The 24156-nt window shown below is 35.8% G+C and overlaps 6 protein-coding genes across 6 annotated transcripts; 4 read left to right on the top strand and 2 right to left on the bottom strand.

Moving 5' to 3' along the window:
- Positions 1-4094: 4094 nt before the first annotated feature.
- PHYBLDRAFT_183041 (hypothetical protein) lies at positions 4095-5987 on the top strand (the record flags this gene model as incomplete). Its single annotated transcript, XM_018438714.1, has 4 exons — positions 4095-4153; positions 4219-4797; positions 4877-5277; positions 5419-5987. The coding sequence occupies 4 exons, from the start codon at positions 4095-4097 to the stop codon at positions 5670-5672; spliced, it is 1293 nt and encodes a 430-aa protein (XP_018287009.1). The 3' UTR covers positions 5673-5987.
- A 29-nt stretch (positions 5988-6016) lies between these two features.
- PHYBLDRAFT_156270 (hypothetical protein) lies at positions 6017-8974 on the bottom strand (the record flags this gene model as incomplete). Its single annotated transcript, XM_018433478.1, has 11 exons — positions 6017-6274; positions 6358-6685; positions 6745-6853; positions 6953-7222; positions 7311-7455; positions 7525-7673; positions 7738-7939; positions 8066-8200; positions 8284-8550; positions 8725-8862; positions 8912-8974. The coding sequence occupies 11 exons, from the start codon at positions 8972-8974 to the stop codon at positions 6017-6019; spliced, it is 2064 nt and encodes a 687-aa protein (XP_018287008.1).
- Positions 8975-9846: 872 nt separating this feature from the next.
- On the top strand, positions 9847-11284 carry PHYBLDRAFT_67066 (hypothetical protein; the record flags this gene model as incomplete). Its single annotated transcript, XM_018441734.1, has 3 exons — positions 9847-10456; positions 10600-10693; positions 10897-11284. The coding sequence occupies 3 exons, from the start codon at positions 9847-9849 to the stop codon at positions 11282-11284; spliced, it is 1092 nt and encodes a 363-aa protein (XP_018287007.1).
- Positions 11285-11446: 162 nt separating this feature from the next.
- PHYBLDRAFT_172802 (hypothetical protein) lies at positions 11447-13766 on the top strand (the record flags this gene model as incomplete). Its single annotated transcript, XM_018436874.1, has 3 exons — positions 11447-11886; positions 12014-13610; positions 13743-13766. 3 exons carry the CDS (start codon positions 11447-11449, stop codon positions 13764-13766), a joined length of 2061 nt encoding a protein of 686 aa, XP_018287006.1.
- A 994-nt stretch (positions 13767-14760) lies between these two features.
- PHYBLDRAFT_67064 (hypothetical protein) lies at positions 14761-16367 on the bottom strand (the record flags this gene model as incomplete). Its single annotated transcript, XM_018441733.1, has 6 exons — positions 14761-14990; positions 15133-15178; positions 15292-15325; positions 16013-16164; positions 16216-16286; positions 16352-16367. The coding sequence occupies 6 exons, from the start codon at positions 16365-16367 to the stop codon at positions 14761-14763; spliced, it is 549 nt and encodes a 182-aa protein (XP_018287005.1).
- Positions 16368-17225: 858 nt separating this feature from the next.
- Positions 17226-21334, top strand: PHYBLDRAFT_67063 (hypothetical protein; the record flags this gene model as incomplete). Its single annotated transcript, XM_018441732.1, has 3 exons — positions 17226-18947; positions 19009-19948; positions 20016-21334. 3 exons carry the CDS (start codon positions 17226-17228, stop codon positions 21332-21334), a joined length of 3981 nt encoding a protein of 1326 aa, XP_018287004.1.
- Between the last annotated feature and the right edge of the window lie 2822 nt (positions 21335-24156).

The raw sequence follows: 24156 nt of genomic DNA, 5'->3' as shown, positions 1-24156 counted from the left end.
AAAGCATCAGATCACTAAAGAAAAAGAAAAGAAAAGTTTAGGAGACAGATACATTTTGGTCTGATAAAGCTTAATCTTTTGTTTTTTGTTTTCATTATGTACAGATAATGTACTCACAGCGTAATTAAGCTTCACAAATGTACGACCCATTTTATTACAAGGGTCTGTAATGTGAGTGGATCTTCTTTATTTGAATAGATAGAATCCTTGTCAATATGTACCTTGAGTGGTACACAAAATGTCAAATAATTATAGACTCATATCAAACTTTGAAAGGATCAATTATTTGGTCATCTTCTCTAAGCCCAACAGGAATTGATTAGGTACATTTCTCCTTAACGACATTTTACCCTTTTGTCCATGTGTAGAGGTAAATTTATATAAACCACAAGTACAAATAAGTAAAAATAATAATAATAAAAATAATAATACTAGAATTAGACTCCAGAAACTATTATATAACAAATATAAAAGAAGAAGAAAAAAAGGAACAGATTTAGTTAATTACAAATGACAAATCATCGTACAAGTAAAATTTCTTCTTTGTTCTTGTGCTGAGAATCGATATACAAATCGACTCTCTTATTTCCTGTGCTCTTATAAGAACATTTTCCAAATTAAGACCAGCTATTATATAGTCGGGTTCAAAAGAAAAATTGTAGCCACCGAAACAGAAAGTCAGTGAAAGAGAAAGAGAGAAAGACGTTTCTGATACACAGACAACGTGCTCTTGGCATGCGCACGGCCCCCCCCCTCCAACAACCATCATAATCAACAGCAATTTTTATTGTCGTTAACATTGCCATCGCCATAGATACAGACAACGAAACAGCCCAAAAAATACACTCCATAAATGGATATAACCAAAAAAAAACACACATACAAAAATGACAAAAGAAAAGGCAGGAAATGGCAAGAAAAATTATAACCAAATAACCAAATAGTAAATAAAATAAAATAAGTACAGCTTTGGGGGGGAGATCTGGAAGTTTCCTTAAAGAGATAGAAAGAGATTTGGTACACTTTAATTACTTACTCTTAATTTCTTATCATTTGTGTTACTAAAGAAGCCTCAATTCCCCATTGTTCCTTATCATTATCAGTCTATGAGTATATAACATAAAATAAGAGTCTCTTTTGGTTTACTTGTATTTCTTTAAAGAAAATATCAATATATATATTTCCCTTTTGTCTTTTCTTCTCTTTAAACACCATTTTACTAGCAAAAGATAAACGGCTACAGACGATATATATATTTAATAAAATTAAATTAAGCAATCAAAAAAAAACCCCCCCCTTTTTTTTTTTACCTCACCCGATTATTATTATTGTTATTCTTTTTGACTATCAAAAATGAATATCAAAATAATAATATTATTTTTAACAAAAAGGCATCTATTTCTTAATGTTCTCTCTGGTACGCCCATTGGTGCTTGCTCCCCCTTTCTCTCTCTCTCTTATTCTTCCTACTCTTCCTACTCTTTTTTTTTTATCTTATTTAGTGATCTGAGTTACTGGAACAAATCAAATCTAATCAAAGGCTGAATTGTATTTCAACCACGGTTTTCTTCGTCTTCTTTATTTATCCATCATCAAAAAGAGGATTATGAGCATGCTTATCGATACAAACTAAGCTACAGTCATATATATTCATATATCCATACATCCCATGGCTCATATAAATCTCAATTAAAGCATTAAAAGCGGATAAACCCTAGTTTTTATCATTTTTATCATTTTTATTAATAATAATAAATGGTACTTGATTTTTAAAGGATCATTTTTTTTAAAAGAAAAAGGTCAATCGTAAGTATATCTGATTGGTTTAAAAAAAATGAGATTTGCTTGGTTGACCCCAACCCTACAACCCACAAGTAAATCATCAGAGTATGTGTCTGTAATCCTGTCCTGTCCTGTCCTGAATTGAGCATTTTAAATACTATCAAAATCCCACAAGCCTGTGCTCGGGATATTACACCCAAGTTTGCGGTAGTCTCTCTCTCTCTCTTTCTCTTCTCTTTTTTCAATACTCCCATGGTTTGATGACAATGTCACAAGTGTATATAGTCCATAAACACCCACTGATGTTCATATATACACATATATACATATATTACCGGATCCAGTCCTTAAATGTTATAACGATCGAGAAAAAATAATGATACTTTTACAGTCAATTTTTGGCCCTGAGGTTCAATCCCTTGTTGAATTTATGGCTGTCACCTTAACAAACTGACAATAATAACAGCCATAGAAGAAGAAAAAAAAGGGGGGGAAATTGAATATGTCCAAGTACCAGCTTTGTATAGCCAAAGGTAGCCGGAACAATATTCTTGTGTCTTATCAAACAGATATATAAATAAAATAATCAGATTCTATAGGGTACTGTACACCCTAAAAGGAAACTATAAAAGAAAGCACCATTTGCGAAAAGACTTGGACTATTGCTTATTTTCTTATTTTCTGAATTCTTGGATATGATGATAAATACCAATGCAGATTGATATACTTTGCATAGGTTTGTATGCAAATGTGGTATGTCGCATGTGAATATTTTGTATTAGCTGATTCTACATCGAGAAAACTTTAGATAGACAGATTGTGCAAAGAAACGAACAGAACCAGGACTTGAACAAGTAATCTTATCTGGACACGATGCTTTATATTTTATTTTATTTAATTTTATTTTGATACCAAAATGGGTGTAAATTTGTTCCGATCAATTTGATCCTTTTTGGACAGCCGTCAAGATTATTCACTTTCATTTTCGGTCAATACAAGGATGATACCCGGACAGATGAGGCATTGTTATGTCTGTAGATACTTTTATAGATTTCCTCTATTTATTTATTTATTTTTTATAGAAATGTCATTATAAAAGAGATCCAATGGACTGGAAAATTCAAGAAAACGTTAATATTAACGAGGTCGAATGCAGTTGTAGAGATAAAGAAAGAACTCATAAAGAGGTTGCCATTACAGACAGACAGACAATGATAATAATGAAAGCAAAGAGGTAGAAGAAGAGAATGTTATTGTAAAAGTAAAAAAAAAAAAATCAAATTAAAAATCCCACACACAGACACAATTGTAGTTTATCTTTATTGTTATTTTTACTGCTGTTAATATGATAAGGGGGAACGAAGTGCTGGGAACAGTTACACTGTGTATCTGACAAGTTATCTTTGGGCCGATTCCGTTGCCGGCTCAACCCCTGACAATCACATCCCTCGGTACTTCTAGACCAGTTCCAAAGGTAGTTCTTTTTTTTTTTTTACTTTAAACATATACATATTACCTATCCTTTTGTAGAACCACTCCTTGATAGTCTTTTGGTGTACTCCTTTAGATATACATATACATATATGTACATAGACTCTTTATCTATCTGTACAACTAAATAAATAAATAATAGTAATAATAATATTAAAGTTATCATTATCACTATCACGATCGATAGTGATATAAAATAGTAATATGTAGCGTCAGCTTATAATCTCTTCTTGAAATTCTAAAAAAAAAAAATACGTATATTTACTTTTTGGTTATTCGGTGTTATCGGTAATTAGTATACTGTTCGAACCGGACATATTCAATACACAGTGTACTGCGGTTGTCTACAAGTGAATTGATGAAAATGATGGATGGTGTAACAAGGAAGGCGTGTATAGGCTTCCTACATCATACCTTGCTTTGTCAGGAAGAGTATCAGCAGACCAAAAAAAAAAAGACAGACAGAAAGAAAGCCTACCAGCCAAATCAATGGGCTTTGAATGGTCCCTACAGAAGAACCGTAGACCAATAGTCTACCTGAATAAGGTTTACTTGCCATATACAGAGAAAACCAAAGGCAGAATTTATGACGCTTTATTGGTCGTGGGAAAATAGGCGGCACCTGAAGTCTAAAAAGAAAACCTCTAATTAGATCCACGTCTCTTTTCTTACATCAAACACCGCTAGATTCGTTCATTCACTAAACCTATAAGTTCGCATTAAATAAATAAATAAAACCAAAAATAAAACCAAAAAAAAAAAAGATTTAGATTTGTCTTTGTTTCTGTTGTTTACCTCTTTAACATTTAAAATTATATATCATGTCTCACATTACTAGCAAGCAAGTCGTCGAACTTGAAAACACCTATGGTGCTCACAAGTGAGTAAGAGCTAGTACCAACACACATATTGTTCTATGTAACTGATCTTGCTGTAAAAAAAAAGTTACCATCCTCTTCCTGTCGTATTTTCAAAGGCAAAGGGCATCTGGGTCTGGGACCCTGAAGGTCGCAAATACATGGACTTCCTCTCGGCCTATTCAGCCGTAAACCAAGGTCACTGCCACCCAAAGATCATCAAGGCCCTGTGCGATCAAGCCCAGAACCTGACCTTATCTTCCCGTGCATTCTACAACGACATATTTGGAACCTACGCCAAGTATGTGACAACCTACTTTGGTTACGACATGGTCTTGCCAATGAACACCGGTGCAGAGGCTGTCGAGACCGCCATCAAGCTAGCACGGCGCTGGGGTTACGTCAAAAAGGGAATCCCAGAGAACGAGGCGGTCGTGTTGAGTTGCGAAGACAACTTCCACGGAAGAACTACTGGTATCATCAGCATGAGCACCGATCCAGAGAGTTACAATAACTTTGGTCCTTATCTTCCCCTGGTCGGTCCCATCTGTCCAAAAACCGGCACAAAGATCCGTTACAACCACGCCGAAGATCTCGAGACTGTTCTTGAGGCCAATGGCAAGAATGTAGCTGCTTTTTTGGTTGAACCAATTCAGGGCGAAGCTGGGTAAGTGCTTCTTCTTCTTTTTTTTCTTTTTTCTTTAATATACAAGTATATGGATCCTAACAATATATATAAAAAACAGTATTATGGTCCCTGATGAAGGTTATCTCAAAAAGTGTCAAGAACTCTGCAAAAAACACAACGTTCTCTTTATCGCCGATGAGATCCAGACTGGTCTGGCTCGTACCGGAAAGATGCTTTGCACAGAACACGATAATGTACGGGCTGACATTGTTCTCCTCGGAAAGGCATTGTCGGGCGGTGTTTATCCTGTCTCAGCTGTGCTAGCGGATCGTGATGTAATGTTGACAATCAAGCCAGGAGAACATGGATCAACCTATGGTGGCAACCCTCTTGGATGTGCTGTCTCTATTGCTGCATTAGAGGTCATCAAAGAAGAAGATCTGGTCAACAAGTCGGAGCGTTTAGGAAAGAAGTTTAGAAAGGCATTGGAAGACATCAAGAGTCCATTGGTCAAAACAGGTAATAAGCCAAACATTGATCTCTATATGTAGATCTACTGTAGTGGATTTATCTTCTTATCTTAAACACAAAAGAAAAAATAATTAATTATTATTATTATTATTATTATTATTATTATTATTATTATTATTATTATTATAGTACGTGGTCGTGGCCTTTTGAATGCAATTGTATTGGATGAGTCAAAGTGCGCTAGATCAGGATGGGAACTATGCCTGTTATTGAAGTCTCGAGGTCTTTTGGCCAAACCTACACACGTCAACATCATCCGTCTTGCCCCTCCTCTTTGCATTACCGAAGAAGAGCTCTTGAAGGGTGCTGAGATCATTGGCCAGGCTCTCAAGGATATTGCTACCATGAAGGCTGAAGATATTCCCAATGAACTTGGACATTAAATACATTACAAAGCACAAAGCACAAACACACACGCACATGTATATATATATATATAAATATAAAGATACATATGTGTTTATGTATGTACAGATACTCAAGGCCAATCTTTAACCCCCCTTTTTCCCCTCATCCCCCTCTTCCTTATCTACCTTGCTCTTCACCATCCCTTTCTTCCTTTTCTTTAGCATATACAAATTAAATACAAGCAAAAATTTGCGTACATATATAAAGAGAGTTCCTTTCTCTCTCTTTTTTATTCAGATTTGTTAAAGTAAACTAATCATAGCAATAACAAGTAATATTTTCAAATCTGCAGTCTTGCTTTCTTTTCTTTTCATAAAGATCAGCATCGTTCAAAGATTCTGTATAGTTCATCTGTACTTGCTAATTTCCTAATACAATCTTCTTGTGTTGCCAAAATTGCAGGGGCAATAAAATAAGACTTTAGGCTTGGGAATATGATGTTCTCGATCTGCCACATGTATCTCTTAAGCTGGTCCTCGTCATCTTCTTCTAGAGTCAAAAGTGGTTCGGTACTATAGAAAATAGCCAATTCCCTGGCTATCCCATCAAAGCACTTTTTCTCATTTTCCCAATCAACCTAAAGACATGTACACATACATACATAAAAGTAAACATATTTATCTCTCTCTCTCTTTTTTTTTTTTTACTTGTTTTGGGTACCTCTGTTCCTAATCTTAGCAAAAAGGAAGGTAATTTGTCCATTTCTGGGACATAACCTCGCAGAATCATCGGTATACCATGTAACATCCCGTCTTCAGAGACAATGATGTTAAAATATTCGTTCAGTAGTTCAGCACGAGAAAGCAGCATATTTGTGATACTTTCAATAATACTGTCTTTGTCTGGGGCATCTTTAGGTATGCAGCCACACAGTTCTTCTGCCTGAACGGCCATCTTTAGGTACTCTGATATATTTATGGGATTATCTAGGCGCAGAGATCCAAAGTTACAGAATTCTTCCAGAGCTACCTGATAAAACAAAGCCTCACTGTACAAATCAGCATACATAGTCTTTTCTTTCTATTTATCGGTAGGCTTCATAGTTACCTCAAGCTATTGTGATTAACCAAGTAGATTTTTGTTTCGTGTTGTATCAATGCCGAGGTCTGGTCTATAGAGCCAATATACGTGTGTTCATTCAACAGATTCGTAAGTTCTGTCGAAACAAACAAACAAACAAACACAAAATATTTTGATGTAATTAATATATGTAATTCTTGCATTGCATTGAATAGCATCTTGTTTATTTTCTTACCTTTACTTTCCGAGTCTTTCAACTCCTTTAAAAGATTTTTGACGCTCTTTAGACGAACCTCGACTCTTGGTCTTGTGGATTTTGATTTCTCTATATCTGCTTGAGAGCCACCGACGATTTCTACTGCTAGATTTTGTGGACCGGGCATACTGCTTCCTGGCTGGTACAGAAAAGAATCCAGAGTTCGGGCCTTATTATCAGTACGGATCTTGTTGTACGATGGTGTTGCACTTGGTGATTTTCCGAGTAAGGAATATGAATCATACGGTGCTATAAAGAATCAAAGAAAGACAATTGAATATAAATATTAAAGGTTTTATTAAGTCATAATGTTATTATCATTATCATTTAGACTTACACATATCATTATCTGTAGTAGCATGGGCTGTATTTGAAGCGACAGTCTTTGCCTTGAATGATCTGGAGAGGCTAGCGCTCTTTAACTTTTCTTCGAATGCATCCCGAACAGATCCTACAACTCTGTCTTCATTCAAAAAGCGAACCTAAATAAGATAAGATAAATGTTGGTGATTTGAATCCCCCCCTATTTTTTTTTATCATTTAGCATTTACCGATTTTTTGGTAGGATGTATGTTGACATCCACATTACGAGGGTTTATTTCCAGACTAAGATAGACAAATGGATATGTACCAATTGGCAGATGCTCTGAATAGATTTCCTTTATCATTTGTGCGATAGATTTACTTTCAACCAATCGATCTAGAATAAAATCCATAAGAGAAAATTGATAATAATTCATTCCTTTCTTTATTATTTTGCTTACGATTGATAAATAATAACAGATTCATCTTTTTTGTGTTGTAGTTTGCATTCGAAATATAGGCATTCATTTTAAACTCCTGTGACTCGAAAGCCTGTTCGACTTGTATCAATTCAGAAGCAATATTGGACCCATATATCTGGCTAATGGCATCTACAACACTAGAATCTGATGCTGTCTGCACATCTGCATTAACAGCCCCTTGCTTTGTGTGTTTTTTATATACATACAATACAAGACACAGTATTAATACTATTATTCGCATATCACTACCAGAAATAACAGAAAAAGAAGCTACATAACATTAGTTATAATTTGTTTTTTCTTGTACCTTTCTGCATGTAAAAGCAACACTGCTGTTGTGGATAGCGTATTGACTGACAACATCAATGATTAATTTGTATTCTGCTGAACTTGATTTCAATGTCTTTTTACGAGTAGGAACATTATAAAAAAGATCTTCAGCCTATACATTTTTTTATAAAGGAAAATAAGATCACTTTGATCACATCATTATAGTAAGACCAAATATAAATCTCTTGTACTTGCAGTGATCTGTGTTCCTTCTGTGCCACTACACGGCCTTGGGCCTGCACTCTGCCCAGGTCTGGGTGGAACAAGCTTTCCGTCAGAATAAGTGGCTGAAAATGCACAAGGAGAATCTGCTGTCTTGGTTGTGATGGTTACATTAGCCACATGAGAAATACTAGCCAAAGCTTCTCCTCGAAAACCATGGGTAGCAATATCTGACAAATCTTCAAATTTGCTCAATTTGCTCGTAGTAAAACGTTCACAGACAATTTCCATGTCCTCCAACTACCAAACAAGATAATAATTCATACATATAGATATATGCATATGCATATGCATATATACAGCCAAAAAATAAATGAATAGAAATAAATAAAAATATTCTTCTTCTTCTTCTTCTTCTTCTTCTTCTGTCAAGATATATATATATATCTATATACTCGATTGTGACAATCTTACACGGATACCATGGCCATTGTCTTTGATCTGCAATAATTTGCATCCTCCATCAGACACACAAATGTCAATTCGAGTAGATCCAGCATCGAGCGAGTTTTCAATTAACTCTTTCAAGGCATTTGCAGGGCGTTGGATGATCTATTTCTTCATTAGGTCCTAATCATCAACATCAATCTCAGTCACTTGCTTCTCCAGCTGCAATACGATTCACAACAGTGGGATCTAATCGTCTGATTCTTGATAAACTCATATTGGGATTTATATTAAAGAGAGAAGAGAAAAAAAAAAGACAATACTCTATTGACTTTTTTTTTTTTTTAATTTTATTTTATTTTATTTTTATAGTTATCAAATCCTCTTTATCAAAAGTTTGACTCTTTTTTTGGCTTGACTTGTCAAATATTTTTATCGATTAAAATTAAAAAAAAAAAAATCTATAAAAGAGATGTTTTTTTTTAAGAAGGTTGAAAGCTATCTGGTAGGATTGAAAGTCCGGCAAGTCTTGCTTAATGCTCAATGATCTTTCTATACAACTTGGTCAAGAGCCTCTATGGTTCATTAGTTTAGGCAGCTACCTTTCTTTTTAGAGAAATTTTAAAAAAAAGACAAAAGAGAAAGTAAGAATGAAGTGAAATAATATGTGATTTATCTGCTTATATATATCAAAGCTCCAGTTGAATTGTACAAGTGATCAGGAATAGCATGAATTGTATTGTGATGATTGTATTACAGCCTTTGTAACCAGTACAGAGATAAAGAACTGTACAAAACAGCTTGACCTATCTACTCCACAAATATAAACAAAAAAAATGTTCAATTGATTTATAGTTCTTACTGAACCCTACACTTGATTCTTTGGGTAATTGTGGTAAAGTCCAAGACTCTTTGTATCTATCTATCGTTATTTCACCTCTCTTTCTTGATATAATTTATCGGAAGAAAATGAGACAGATCTTCATCAATCGAGGTTTCTACCTGAGATATGTTTGTATGTATATTTAAGCAATTCGAATTGATGATCAAATCAATCCTTTGACTTGTGTGACTAATTTTTAAAAGAAAGAATAAAATGCCTGTCGTAGACTTAAAGTCTAGGTCAATAATAGCCCTAATCTCTTACAAATGTCCATTTACACACGAAATGAGAAACCAGACAAGAATCAAATTCTAGAACTCTGTAAGGAGTTCACCTGGAGTCAATCTCTGGTCTCTCCAACAGACAGACATAATATATCTTCTCCCCAAGTAGCTTTGGTCTCCGAAATGGCCTCTTACATACGTCAATCCAAAGGTGTTCATTACAGAGACATTGATGCACATGGGTGGCTGGTTGACTTTCTTAATGACTACAAGCATGAAGAATACCTGGTTCCAACATCTCGATTTAGTCGTTGGAACTACATGCTCATCCCTGAGAATGAATATTTTCATCGAAAAAACAATCCCAACCAGCACCACCACCACCAACAACAACAACAACAACAACAACAACTACCTCTAATTACTTATTCCCTAAATCCAAAGAAAAACGATTTTCTTTTTGTCATGTTTCCACCCACTACTTCTGGTGACCGTGTTCACAGATCCTTACCACAAACAAATCGCAGCAATAACTGCAACTTCAACACGTATTATCCCTCAGTTTCATCTTCAGTATCATCTTCTTATCAAGAAGGACAAGATAATCTTTCAATAGAGCTTTACGACTTTTTAAAGGCAAGCAAAAGAATGAGTAATAAAGAAAAAAGCAGCCTTCTTGAGACAAAAATCCAAACAAACAAACAAACAAACAAAGAAAAAAGAATTAAGAAAAAAAAAGGGAGTCTGAGCTCATTTAAATCCATATTTTACAATAGTCTCATATTTCTTCTAAAGAGGTTCAAAATCAACGTTCTAATATTCTGAGGAAAATATCAATGATGTTGCAAGATGTATGGCCTGAGAAAAAATTAAGATTAGAAGTCTTTGGGTAAGATACAACTAATTATCTTTCTGCCTTTCTCTGTATATATGCATGTGTGTGTATGTTCATTGAATAGAAACACTTTCTGTATATATTCGAGTCTTCGTCTTTTTTTTTTCTCTTTCCTAATTCAACTTTAACCAATTTAACTTTTCTTCTTCTTCTTGTTATTTGTTATAATTGTTTTTGGTCTTATTTGTTCGACTTAGTTCTTCCGTAAATGGTCTTGATTTTGAAAACTCTGATCTCGATCTATGTATCGTTGTTCCCAAAGAAGATTACAAAAAGGACCTTTACAATATGTCTCGCCTCATGAATGAGCCTTTCTCGGTCTACAACATGCGCTTTGTTGAAAGTAAACTACGAGACATCGGAATGCTCAATGTCAAAGCCATCACAGCCGCGACTGTGCCGATCTGTAAATTCAATGACCCTGTATCCAATATTTGCTGCGATATAAACACCAACAACATCCTTGGAATCGACAATTCAAAACTTGTGAAAGCTTATTCGTTTCTTGATACAAGAGTGCGTCCGTTCCTCTATGCGATCAAATATTTTGTAAAGTGCCGGGACATCAATGAATGCAAGTATTAAAAATTACAAACCAAAAGAAAAGAAGTTATTAGTAGTATTATTATTATTATATATTGGGAGGGATTGTATGTCTTCTTCTTTTCTGTTTCCCTTACATTGTCAATTTTGTCTTCTGTTTTATTAGCTCTCAAAGGAACATTAAGTAGCTACACGTATTCCTTGATGTCTTTGTGGTATCTGATGAACTGCGATCCTCCGGTGATTCCAAATCTACAAAACATATCGCAAGATAATTCATGCAAAGCTCCATTCTGCAATGCAAAGGTTTCTCTTAACAAATGGATAATTTTCCAAAAGAGAGTAATTGAATGTAATGTGGCATATCACAATTGTGTAAACGTGGTACATACAGACCGGCCAGAGTACGACATAGAATACACAAGCAAGAACTCTATCTTTACAAGCCAAGAAACGATCTGGAAATGTGAGAATGTCGAGACAGTGGGCAGTTTACTAAAGGGATTTTTCAACTATTTTGGACGTGAGCACAACTTTTCACAATATGCTCTTTCACTGAGATTTGGTAGACTTATTCCCAAATGGGAGTGGAAGGACAGTCATATGGCAGTAGAAGATCCATTTATTATCGGCCGAAATGTAGCGTAAGTGAAACATCATATGTATTTAATGCCATTATTACCTAATTATTATTATCTTCTTCCTCTTTTGTTTTTGTTTTTGTTTTGCTTGTTTGATTAACCTGTAACTGTCTTCTTCTTCTTTTACCAGTGGAACGTCCACATTTCTAGGAACAAATACTATTCGTAATGAATTTAAAAGGGCTTATGACCTTTTGAATTCAAATCACACTTTTGCTGACATAACTGGCCCTGTTGATCCAAACGAACGTATATTTGATCCAGACACAATCGAACAGCGTATTATACAAAGAAATTTTCAACAGATGAACCGTACGCGAAGAAATATAGGAAACTACGACTATATACACCGACAATCAGAAATTGTTTACAATGAGCTACACAATCCAAGGCGCCGGAGAAAACCAGCGACCAATCTAAATATCACTAAAACTGGGTACTTTCCACAAAACGACAGAGAAGCCAATATACCGTCCAAGCTCACATCTACCCAGAGTAGCATGTACTATCAAGAACCCACATATTCCAAGACATCAAAGGAGGATACAGAAATTGACTTTGAAGCCATTGCTTCAATTGTAGAAGACCATACCCCTAAGAAGACCGTTGTCTCACAATATACACCAATCGATGATAATAGCAATACCAAGCAAAAGGCTGTAGATGTACACAATACGACAACCGGAGTAAAAATTCCTCGGTCGATAATACAAAGCAGCTCCACAAATTCTACAGATTCAGAAGAAACAGCATCTCGCTTGTATGCAAAGACACCCCCAGAAATCTCAAGAACCATACAGCAAATGTTTCCCAAGATGCCACAAGAAAAAGAAGTCCAGGCAGGAAAATACCAACCGATAAGCAATAGATCGCCGTCCTCAACTTATGCCGAGATTACTTCGCCACATGGTGCACCAGAAGCCTTGCAAAATTTGCAAAGACCAGCATTCCAGAATATTACGCCCTCGTTTTCTTCGGTTGTTGCTGACAACATTAAAAGCCCCAGACCAATAGGCAGTGGTAACCAACAAAAAGAAATCAAACCGGCCAAACCTGCCAAACCTGCCCGAACTGTCAAACCTGTTGAGACTGCCAATCCTGTCGAATCTGTCAAATATACTAAACCAGTAAAACCTTTAAATAATATCATCAATTTCCACGATTCTGTAAATACATTCAAAGAGACCACATACAAAAGAGTGGTGGGATTTAAAAACAAAATAGCTCCAGAACATCCCACACACCTGGCTTTTACCGACAAACCATCGCCAAAGAATACCACAGCTTCCCAAATCAAGAGTCCTACACCAACCCACATGTCAATAGTCAATGGAGCACTCAAGGCTCTAGATCCTTTTCAGTTTTCAAAAACAAAGAACAAAAAGCTCTTTGAGATTCCTGAGATTCTTGAGGTTTCTGATAGTTCTGTAACGACCAACAGTCAATATGACGACAGTATAAATAAAGAAGAAGACTGTGGTGAAGGTGATGATGATGAAGGAGGAGGAGATACCTGTTCGCTGTTGGATGTACCAGATTTTGTTGATGCATTTGATATTCTTGATGTACTCACTCAATATGGAGATGTCCTTTCATTGGAATCAGAACGTTTGTCCAAACCAGAGAGTCTTTATACATTTCTTCACTGGCGCTTTACTATCAATCTTTATCAAGATATCGATGCACTTCCAAAGAAAATTGAATTAGCTGATGAATACTTTACAATCGTGAGTAAATGATTATTGAAAAGTATCAATTAAAAAAGTTTGCTTAAAAATGATCAACATTTGAAATATATTTCTTTTTCATCGTCAAGACTTGTATAACTAAATGTTGCACATGTACATATATAATAGTAGCTTAACAAACCTAATAGCAGCTAATATCTCTTGTCATAATAAAAGAAAATAAAAAGGATTGTCTTTATAAATATCAAACCTATATTGTTGTAAAATACAAAACAAAACAAAACAAAACAAAAACATACACCCACTCACACACACACATAGTTGGCTGTTGGGCTTAGCTCTTTTAGTTAGAAATGTATCAAAATCATCTTGGTCTGTTCACAGTAAAATTCTCATTCGCACAGTATGGTAAATCTCTTTTTCCAATATCAATAAATACACAAAGGTTATGATTTGTTTTATGCTCTTTTGATGAAACCACCTCATAAGTATAGGCAAGATCTTTCAAGCCAATGATACTCTCCCTCCTGGAAGTGAGTTCTTGGGAAGCACCTTGAGTCTGTTTCAAGATGGAGATGCCAGCACTATCTATCTGGATTGTCCTTCAGAATCTCATCATACAATTTTGTTGATCTAGGAAAGTCTTGCTGCTTAAGGCAACCACTATTCCCCACAGGTCTCGTTCGGTAATAAATTATCTCTTCAATATTCTCAAAATAAGTTGGTTCAAGATCCTGACATTAACTTATATATAATGAAGACCAAGATTGATAAAGAATTTTTTTTTACATATTAATCCCTAGGATGTTCTAAAGGCTGAGATATGCGAAAGAATGCAAGGAACTGCCGATAAGAAACGCATTAGTACCATATAGCTCTTGGTATACTATCAAGATAAGTAAAATTACTGCGAAAGCATCTTTGTATTTAGGGGTCGTAAATCTGTCAGCATATTGTAGATATATCAAAGCAATATTTAGACTCATTTTACTTCTTTATTGTTTTATATACATATATATATACAGTGTTCCTATTCTTGTGTATGTATTAGTAAAATTTGGCGCGAGTCTATAAGTTCAGCTTTTGAACAAAGGTTGAAGAGGGTACAGTAACTGTTTCATTATCTCTCTCCGTCATCCTAAATAATAATATAGCATCTCTGTACTGCATACATATAACGGATTTAGTATTAAGTGAACCCCAGCTTCTGGACCCAGGAACATTTATTCTTGATACACAAAATAGATTTAATAGGTCGACCTTTTGTGTGTGTACAAAAATTAGTTCCAGGGTTGTTCCCAGAACAGCATGGTCTATAGTGGCGCGCATTTACAAATGAGACCCTTTTCTTCAACTGTAGATCACTTATCCACATAATACTTTTATAAAAACTATACTGTCTATGGATTCTTAATTGAGCTGTAATTATTTGTATAAATCTCTAAAAGTATATTAATAATATGCCTTTAAAATCATATAAAGCTATTCACACAATTGACATGGTTATCATTGCATAAAGTCAAATGATATTAAAAAAGGGACCTAGAGCATACCGTATTACTATTAGTACTATTATTATCAAGAATAAGAGCTTCAAGTGTTGGATTCTAACAAGTGAAATATTATATACCTACATCTTTGTGTGAGTGTACATACATATGAATACTCTTGGTATCAACATTGTTGGTAACTTGCTTTTAAAGTTGAGTGGCTAGCTTACATCTTTAATCCTATTATTCTTATTCCTAAGGAGCCTAATTTGTTTTAATAATGTAATAGCAAATAAAATGATTTCATATTTATTTCATTAATAGACCACATATTTTCTTATGAATAGTCCCTTTATCTTGCTGAGCAGTTTATTGTAATATGCAGTTATTCTTCAAGATTTTGAATGTTTTTATATGGAAGTATAATATGATAGGAACTACTATGCGGTAATGTAATATATCGTGACATTTACAATTACAGTACCATGCCATGTCATAACATATAATACCATACCGGCGGATTGTGCCTAATTTTTTTTATAGGACTGTTTTTGTGTCTGTACGTCTTTAGACCAAGAAAATATCGGCGGATTTAGCCCAGAGTTTTTCTTGGCAGAAATGCTTGTGTGTTTGTGTGTGTGTGTTATCTACTGCCAAAATTATCGGCGGATCTGCGCCCAGTCTTTCTTTCTTTCTTGGTCAAGTTAGTTTTTATCCGAGTTTCTGCCACCGAAAATCGGCGGATGGGCCGTTTCGTGTAACATGTGTTGTAGCTGAGTGCTTCTTTAAGGAAAAAAAAACTTGACATGTTCCACAATCAATGTGAAAAGAAAATGACAAGAAAAAACAATAATCATAGTCTTCTTAGATAATTCGGTTGGATTAGCGGCTATATTGTACAACAAAGATTACGCAAGATAGGTTGTTTGGAGCAGACTACAAGTCAATTACCACATTTCCAAGGACAGTGACCAGTTATAGTTTTCATATGTACAAATGCTTATTCTTCTCAGGATCTGGATATCAGTGTGATATACTGACATCGAACTTATAAGTTTGCAAAGAAGAAGATTAACTTGATTAAAGAAGTGATGTTCATAGACCTAATAATGAGACATTTTAAAGAGAAGATCAGATAATATTATTACTCTTACCAGTCTCTGTAATGGAATCAATAATATGGTGTAACAGCACAGTTGATCCTGCTCTTCGTACCCTTTGTTCTCTTAAATATTCAAATTTGTGCATTTAATGTATAGTAAATGTCTACCATTATCTTTACTTATTTACTGCGCAACAAGGTCATTGGTGGTTTGAACTTTCAAAATAAGTTCTTTGGCCTTGACCCACTAGAAATATATATATATATATATATGTAAGTACAGATGTTAACCCCCTTTTCAGACTTTTAACTTCTTTTGCTTTTTTTTTGGCGGGTGTTACAACAAAATATGCCTTAATTTAGTACTTAAAACATATAGCTGATAAAACGGCCAAGTATCTTGGCTCGCCTGGATTTGTAATCATTTTCTTTTCTAGACCGTCTAAACCACCAAGACTATATGCAATTAGCTACTATCATTTATTATAACTACTTGTAATGAACATAATAAATCTTTAAAGAACAATATGTTACTTGCCAATTCATTAATATTCCATTACTTATATCTATATTGAACTAATTGTTGATACCATGCCAATACTATGATAGAAGAGAGTACCAGCAAAATCCAAGATAAAGAATGATTATGGTATATTTTCTTTAGAAATAATTGATATATCTGAGATGTGTAACATACATCATAGCAATTGCTCTTATTCATATCGATTTAAAAACAAGGAGACCATTGTATACATATCTGTGTGTAATGTAAGAGTTGATCATGTACAGATGTACCCCAAAAAGGCCTATGTTGCACAACTTGTAGAAATAGGCGATTGTATCCAGAAAAGAGAATAATAAAGATTTAATAGCAAGTTGCTTGTGTCTACAGATCGGTAGTGTGTTTTATTGGTTATGGTACCCATGTCAGACTCGTACACATAGTAAAAAAATATATAGCAGAGAATATATAAATACCTAGCTATTTCGTCCTTGAAAATAAAAGTTATACTCATTTCATTAATTCATACAAAAAAATACACAAGCTTGTCATCATTCAAAATGACAGATCTTAGTGATTCTAAACAATCAACAATCGCTAGTCTAGACGACAAGAGTGAGAAGATCACACGTATTACATCAATTGAAATGGACAAAAAATGCGATCTCCAGGAGATTGAAACTCTGCCTCCAGTTAAATCCACGGATGATAGCGATCAAGACACCTCTGACAAGAAAGCAGCAAAAAAAAAGAAAGCGCGCTCACTGCCAATTTGGTCTCTTTTCCGATATGCCACCATTTCAGACAAGTTCATGATTTTTATTGCCACCATCTTCTCCGTTTGCATAGGAGCAATTCAGCCTGCATCTATCATCATCCTTGGAAAATTCTTGACCAACCTTCAGACGGCCTTGCTCACACCTTCAACTGTCCTTGATTCTTCAATGAACTTGATCCTCGTTTACGTATATCTGGGAACAGCTGTCACAATTGCTGCCTACGTATCTAATGCATTCTGGGTGCTCAGTGGTGAAAACCAGACCCGCCGAATTCGTCTAAAGTATGTCCACGCCATCCTTCGTCAAGACATGACCTGGTTTGACAAGGCTGAAGATGGTTCTCTCACTACCCGCTTGGCCGCAGACACTCAAATGATCCAGGATGGCACCTCTGAAAAATTTGGTCTCTTTGTTAAATCGATTGCTCAATTTCTTACCGGCTTTATTATCGCATTTACTCAAGGATGGCGTCTTGCTGTGGTTATGCTGGCAACTGTACCTGTCTTGGTTGGCGTGGGCAGTGCTATGGGTTTCTTTATCTCAAAGTACACACTTGAAACCCAGGATTCTTATGCCAAGGCCGGTTCGGTTGCAGAGCAAGCGTTTTCTGGTATCCGTACAGTCTACTCCTTCTCCCTTCAAACCCGTTTCTCTAACCTCTACAACAAGAAGCTTCAGGATGCCAGAAAAGGCGGAATTAAGTCAGGAATAGCGCTTGGTGTTGGACTTGGTTTTTTTATGTTTACCATATTTGCTACATACGCTCTTGCTTTCTGGTATGGTGGCCAGCTTGTTATCAAAGGCCAGATCAACGGTCCTACTGTTCTCGTAGTCTTTATGTCTATGATCACTGGTGCAATGTCTCTTTTGCAAATGCCACCAAACCTGTCTGCTGTATCTAGTGCCTGTGGTGCTGCTTACAAGATCTATTCAACCATTGAACGTGTTCCTGAGATTGACCCAGACTCTCCCCTAGGCAGTCAACCAGCCAAGATTACTGGAGATATCGAGTTCCGCAACGTTAAATTCACTTACCCCACCCGTCCTGATGTACCCATCCTCAAGAATCTCAACCTCAAAATCCGCCCAGGTCAGACTGTTGCCTTTGTCGGTCCTTCTGGCTCCGGAAAGTCCACAAGTGTCCAGCTTCTCCAGCGCTTTTATGATCCCATTGATGGTCAGGTTCTGCTTGATGGCGAGGATCTCAAGTCTTACAACGTTGCATGGTTACGCACACAGATTGGCGTTGTCAGCCAGGAGCCTGTATTGTTTAACATGACTATTCGCAAGAACTTACTTATGGGCACATTCCGCGATGTCCCCAATGAGGAGATGATCGAAGCATGCAAGAAAGCAAACTGTCACTCTTTTATCTCTGAATTACCTGAAGGCTACAACACTCTTGTTGGTGAGCATGGAGGTATGCTTTCCGGTGGTCAGAAGCAGCGTGTTGCTATTGCCCGTGCTATTATCAAGAACCCCTCGATCTTACTACTGGATGAAGTAAGTAACACATTATTGATATTTATTATTATACTTATAATTTCTTTCTTTTTTCTTTTAGGCCACCTCTGCTCTTGATACCCAATCTGAACGTCTGGTCCAGAAAGCATTAGATGCCGCAGCTGCCGATCGTACAACCATCGTTATTGCCCATCGTCTCTCTACCATTCGTAGAGCTGACTTGATTGTTGTCATGGATAAAGGTGATCTCGTTGAACAAGGTACTCACAATGAGTTGCTCGCCCTAAATGGTGTTTACGCTGGACTCGTTGCCAAGCAGCAAATTGCTACCACTCAAATTGGACATGTCGAAGAAGAAATCGATGACGAAGAACTTTTGAAGCAAGAAACCATGGAATTAAAGAAAGAACAAGCAAACCAGCAAGAATTCAAGGCTACTTTGGAAAAGGTTCCATCTCACTTTGTCACTACATTATTATCCAACTCCCTATCCAGAGTCAACACAAACATTTCTGTCGACGCATTTGAACTCAAGCTTAAAAGACACAGGGAAGGCAAGAAGGCTGTCATGCAAAAGTCTGCCCCTGTTTGGAGAGTTCTTAAAATGATGCGCCCCGAATGGCACTTGCTTTTCATTGGTCTGTGGGGTGCTGTCTTTGCTGGTGGTGTTTTCCCTTGTTTCTCTATCGTCTTTTCCCGTGTCACCGTCATTCTGTCATTTACTCCCGAGAATATTGCACCTGGACCTTTCCAGGGTGCCAATCTATATGCATTTATCTTTGTTGTTCTTGGTATAATAGCCTTCATCGGATTCACCGCCCAGATTGTTTCCTTTGAGGTTGCTGGTGAGCGTTTCACCGAACGCCTTCGTGGTCAGATTTTTGCAGGCCTGTTGCGTCAAGAGATTGGATATTATGATGACCCAGAACATAGTCTTGGAGCATTAACCACCAAGCTTGCCGTTGACTCGAAGAATGTAAATCAAATGATTACCAGAGCATGGGGAGATATTGCTCAAATTATCGCAACCATTATAACTGGTAAGTTTTTACAACACTTTTTTTATTTTAGCTATTACTTATCCTTTTGTTTTCTCTTTTTAAAAAGGTTTCTCGATTGCTTTCTCCCAAAGCTGGCTTTTTGCATTGATTATTTGCTGTATGGGTCCCTTTATTTTTGGCGCAGCTTATTATGAGTCAGAGCTAGAGTGTGGATTCGAAGACAAGACCAAAAAGGCCAACGAACAGAGCGGTGAAGTCGCCGGTGAGGCTATCAAGGAAATTCGCACAGTTGCTGCTCTCAACAAACAAATCCATTTTGAAGAAAAGTATTACAAGGCTACCGAGCATCCTCATAAACTTGCTCAGCGTAAGGCACTCACTGCATCCCTTGGTTATGGCCTTCAGCAAGGCATCAGTCTTTTTACCAATGCCGTTGGTTATTATGCCGGTATGCGCTTGATTTCGGAAGGCAGAATCAACTTCCAGCAGATGTTTACAACCATGCTGGGTATCATGCTTACCGCAGAAGGTATCGGCCGTGGAAGTGTTTTTATCCGTACTTTTGCCAAGGCCAAGTACGCTGCCATTTCTTCTTTTGAGATCCTTGACCGTATTCCATCGATTGATCCAGAGCTTGAAGGTGTTGAGCCTGCCTCGTCTCAGATTGCTGGAGATATTAAGTTTGAAGACATTACCTTCCGTTATCCTGCCCGTCCTAATATCTCCATCTTCGACGGTGAATTCAATCTTAAAGGAAAGGCTGGTCAAACCATTGCTCTTGTTGGTGCTTCCGGATGTGGCAAGTCTACTACTATTGGTATGCTTCAGCGCTGGTATGACCCTATCACTGGTACAGTCCGTCTCGATGACAACAATGTGAAAAACTATTCGCTTGGAAATCTTCGTAGCCATATGTCCTTGGTTGGTCAGGAACCAGTTTTGTTTGATATGACTATTGGTGAAAACATCCGTTTTGGTGTTGATGAAGACAAGACTATTAGTCAAGATATGGTTGAAGAGGTTTGCCGTGCTGCCAACATTCACACGTTTATTACCAGCTTACCACAAGGTTATGACACTCGTGTTGGTGACAAGGGATCTCAGCTATCCGGTGGACAAAAGCAACGTATTGCAATTGCTCGTGCCTTGATCCGTAAACCACGAGTACTACTTTTGGACGAAGCTACTTCTGCCCTGGATTCCGAGTCAGAGAAGCTGGTACAAGCTGCTATCGATAACATCTTGGAAGAAGGTGGTCGTACTACAATTACCATTGCACATCGTCTGTCTACTATCCAAGGAGCAGATCTTATTTGTGTTGTAAAAGGTGGCCGCGTTGTTGAGCAAGGCACTCATTGGGAATTACTTAAATTGAATGGTGCTTACAGTAGTCTAGTTCACCAGCAGTCTCTGAATGCCAACTAAATTAGACCATTTAAACTAGAATAACACTTTACCACCTCTTAACTACTATCCTTCATAATACCTGTATAATCTACCTTTAATATCTTACATACTTACTTCTTCTGTACAATAATTTATTTAATAAACCACTAATTAATGGAAAGCTATAAAATATGCTTTTTACACTATACTACATATCAAAGGGACAGAGAAAAATTGATATTATAGCTGTCCAAACTGCTATGTATAATATAAGGCTTGCTTATATAACTAGAATTCATATTTCAAAGACATGGACTTTGGCTTGCCTCGAGACAAACTGACATCTATTAATGCAAATACTGCTGCTCATAAGAAACCTTAAGAGCTAAAATGAATTCAATGATATCTGCTCTCTCCTATTTTCTTCTTCTCTCTGTATTTTCTCAATTACACTTTAAATAATAAAAGATTAGCCGGTCCTTAGTAGGTAACATTCATTTTGTCAAAGTTAATGTCCTTTAACTCGATATTAGTTTAAGACCCAAATCTAAATCATGCTCTTACCGGGCATACTGTTGATAGTTTTATACCCCTTACATTTCAACACAGCAAAAGATTTATTAATTGATCTCCCTGAGATCAGTATAATGCTAAATATTTTGCCAGCACTTTATATATATATATATACAGCCAAACTAGTAAAACAAGTGCTTGGTCTTGATCTGGATTGTCATATTAAAGTTCAAGTGTAGCACTAGATGTGCATCTTGCGTTTTTTTATGCAATGTTGTAATACGCTGTGTAGCAGCGCCTCCAATAGGTATAAAACAGGAGGAGGGGGAACTGAGTTTCTAGTTGTGTCCCTCACATCTCATAAAAATTATTGGTCAGCTTTTACTTTTACATTCGCTTTGATCCTGATTAGTTATTGCATTGATCTTTTGTCTATACTATATGATTCTATGAAATAAGTGGTTTTGAATATATAAGCACTGATTGGTTTTCCTATAACTATAATATGAGAATAATCGTCTATAAGAAGATTAGGTACATATCTAGAACCTTCATGTAACGATTTGCATGGATCGGCACCTGCCTGTTGGTGAATGCATCATTCAGTCTAGAGTTTTTAAGATAGACTTAATAATGCCTTGTTCAGTGCAATCAACTAAATCAGGGCATAATTACTTCCTCTATTTTTTTGACGTTTGATAAGGTCAAGGTAACAATAAACCAAGTCTTTAAAGCCAAAAAAAAAATATGTAGTATTTGAGTTTAGTTATTAATCTATTGGTTAGATGTGCTTATGTTGATTATTGAATTGTAACAAAAATTACTTATTTTACTAGTATCTCCTTGATATTTAATGTTACCCTCTTTGATAGCACAATGAACCTTTGTGTTTTACGATGTTTCACTGAAAATATATAGGAATAAAGGAGGCGCGCAAGTTGGTATAACACGTATTATTTAATATTGAAAAATAAAGCGCAGCTGGACATCCTATAGCTATACCTATTACCATTACTTTGTCGATTGTCTCGTATATATTTACACAAAAACTGTTATTGTATTTCTAGCTAACGTTTACTCAATTGTTCGTTAATTATTATTATATACATAGCTTCTAGCTTTCTATATATAAAGGGGGAAATTTCAGATATTAACACTTTTAAACAAGAAAAAAAAAGATATTCTTACAAATGAATTACTTGCGTTAAGCCGGAATTAAATGTGTCTAATAGTGGGTGGATATGTACAAGTTTTATTATAGAGACATCAGGGCTAATTAAGCCTTTCTTTTTAAACAAAACTTTATATAGTAAATGGCCTTCTAAGACAAACCCTTTACTCTTTCTGCTATTTTTCTTAGTGGCAGTGGCAGTAACTTGTTTGATAAGTCTGTAAATATCTCTTATAACTCATGAGTATTTTTATCAATGATTTTAGCAACTTTTTTTTTTATAATTTCTTGAGCTTTTATGGAAAGTCCCAAAAAGCAAGCATATGTATTTTTACAAGATTATAATAACATTCAATTATTCCCTTTGGAATTTAAACAAATATAAGAATCTTTTATTGCGACAATCAATCATATTTAGTAGACATTTTGGGCTGGATCTGAGCAACCTAGTCTGATATCTGTTTATCTGTCATTGCTTTTACTCGGCTGTCAGCTAACGCGGAGGATTTAAATAAGTTTGTATGAAAACACTATATAAAGGACTTTTACCAGGTATGCGTAGTAACGACTAGACTGATTATAATTGACATATTAACACGTATCATATAATAGCTGTTTTAAGAGACGTATAAAAAGAAACTAAAATATTTGGGTTTATTGTAGATGTGACCTGTAACCATTTTACAACTTGGTCATATGTACTATATATTATCGTAATGGATTAACGTTAAAGATTCCCATGGTCATTTTTTGTTTGAAATATAATAATAATAAAGAGCGACCTTTGCTGTTTATGTCAAGACCGACACTATTTTATAATTTAATTCTTATTTACGGCATATATATCTGTTGGTTATTTTGTAGCTGGTATTAAGAAAATTCCAGCACTGTCAAAATACTATATTTTTCACTGTAGCTAGATATATCGTACCAAACTAATAATAATAAATAAATAATATTAACTTTAACTTTGAAACTGTAATAATAATGGGCACACATCATAGTTACAAGAGGACTAAATAAGGCTTTCTTGTCTGGTGCATTATCCATCTAGTATTAAGTGAGACATGTTAATCAAACAATATGAAGCGAGCTTGAGGTTAAAGATGTGTATTTCTTTAACCAATATTCTACATACAGAACGTATTCCTCCTTGTATTTATGATTTTCTATAATA

Source organism: Phycomyces blakesleeanus (genome assembly GCF_001638985.1).
Source record: "Phycomyces blakesleeanus NRRL 1555(-) unplaced genomic scaffold PHYBLscaffold_23, whole genome shotgun sequence".
Classification (NCBI taxonomy): Eukaryota; Fungi; Mucoromycota; class Mucoromycetes; order Mucorales; family Phycomycetaceae; genus Phycomyces; species Phycomyces blakesleeanus.
This window is presented reverse-complemented; position numbering and strand designations above follow the sequence as displayed.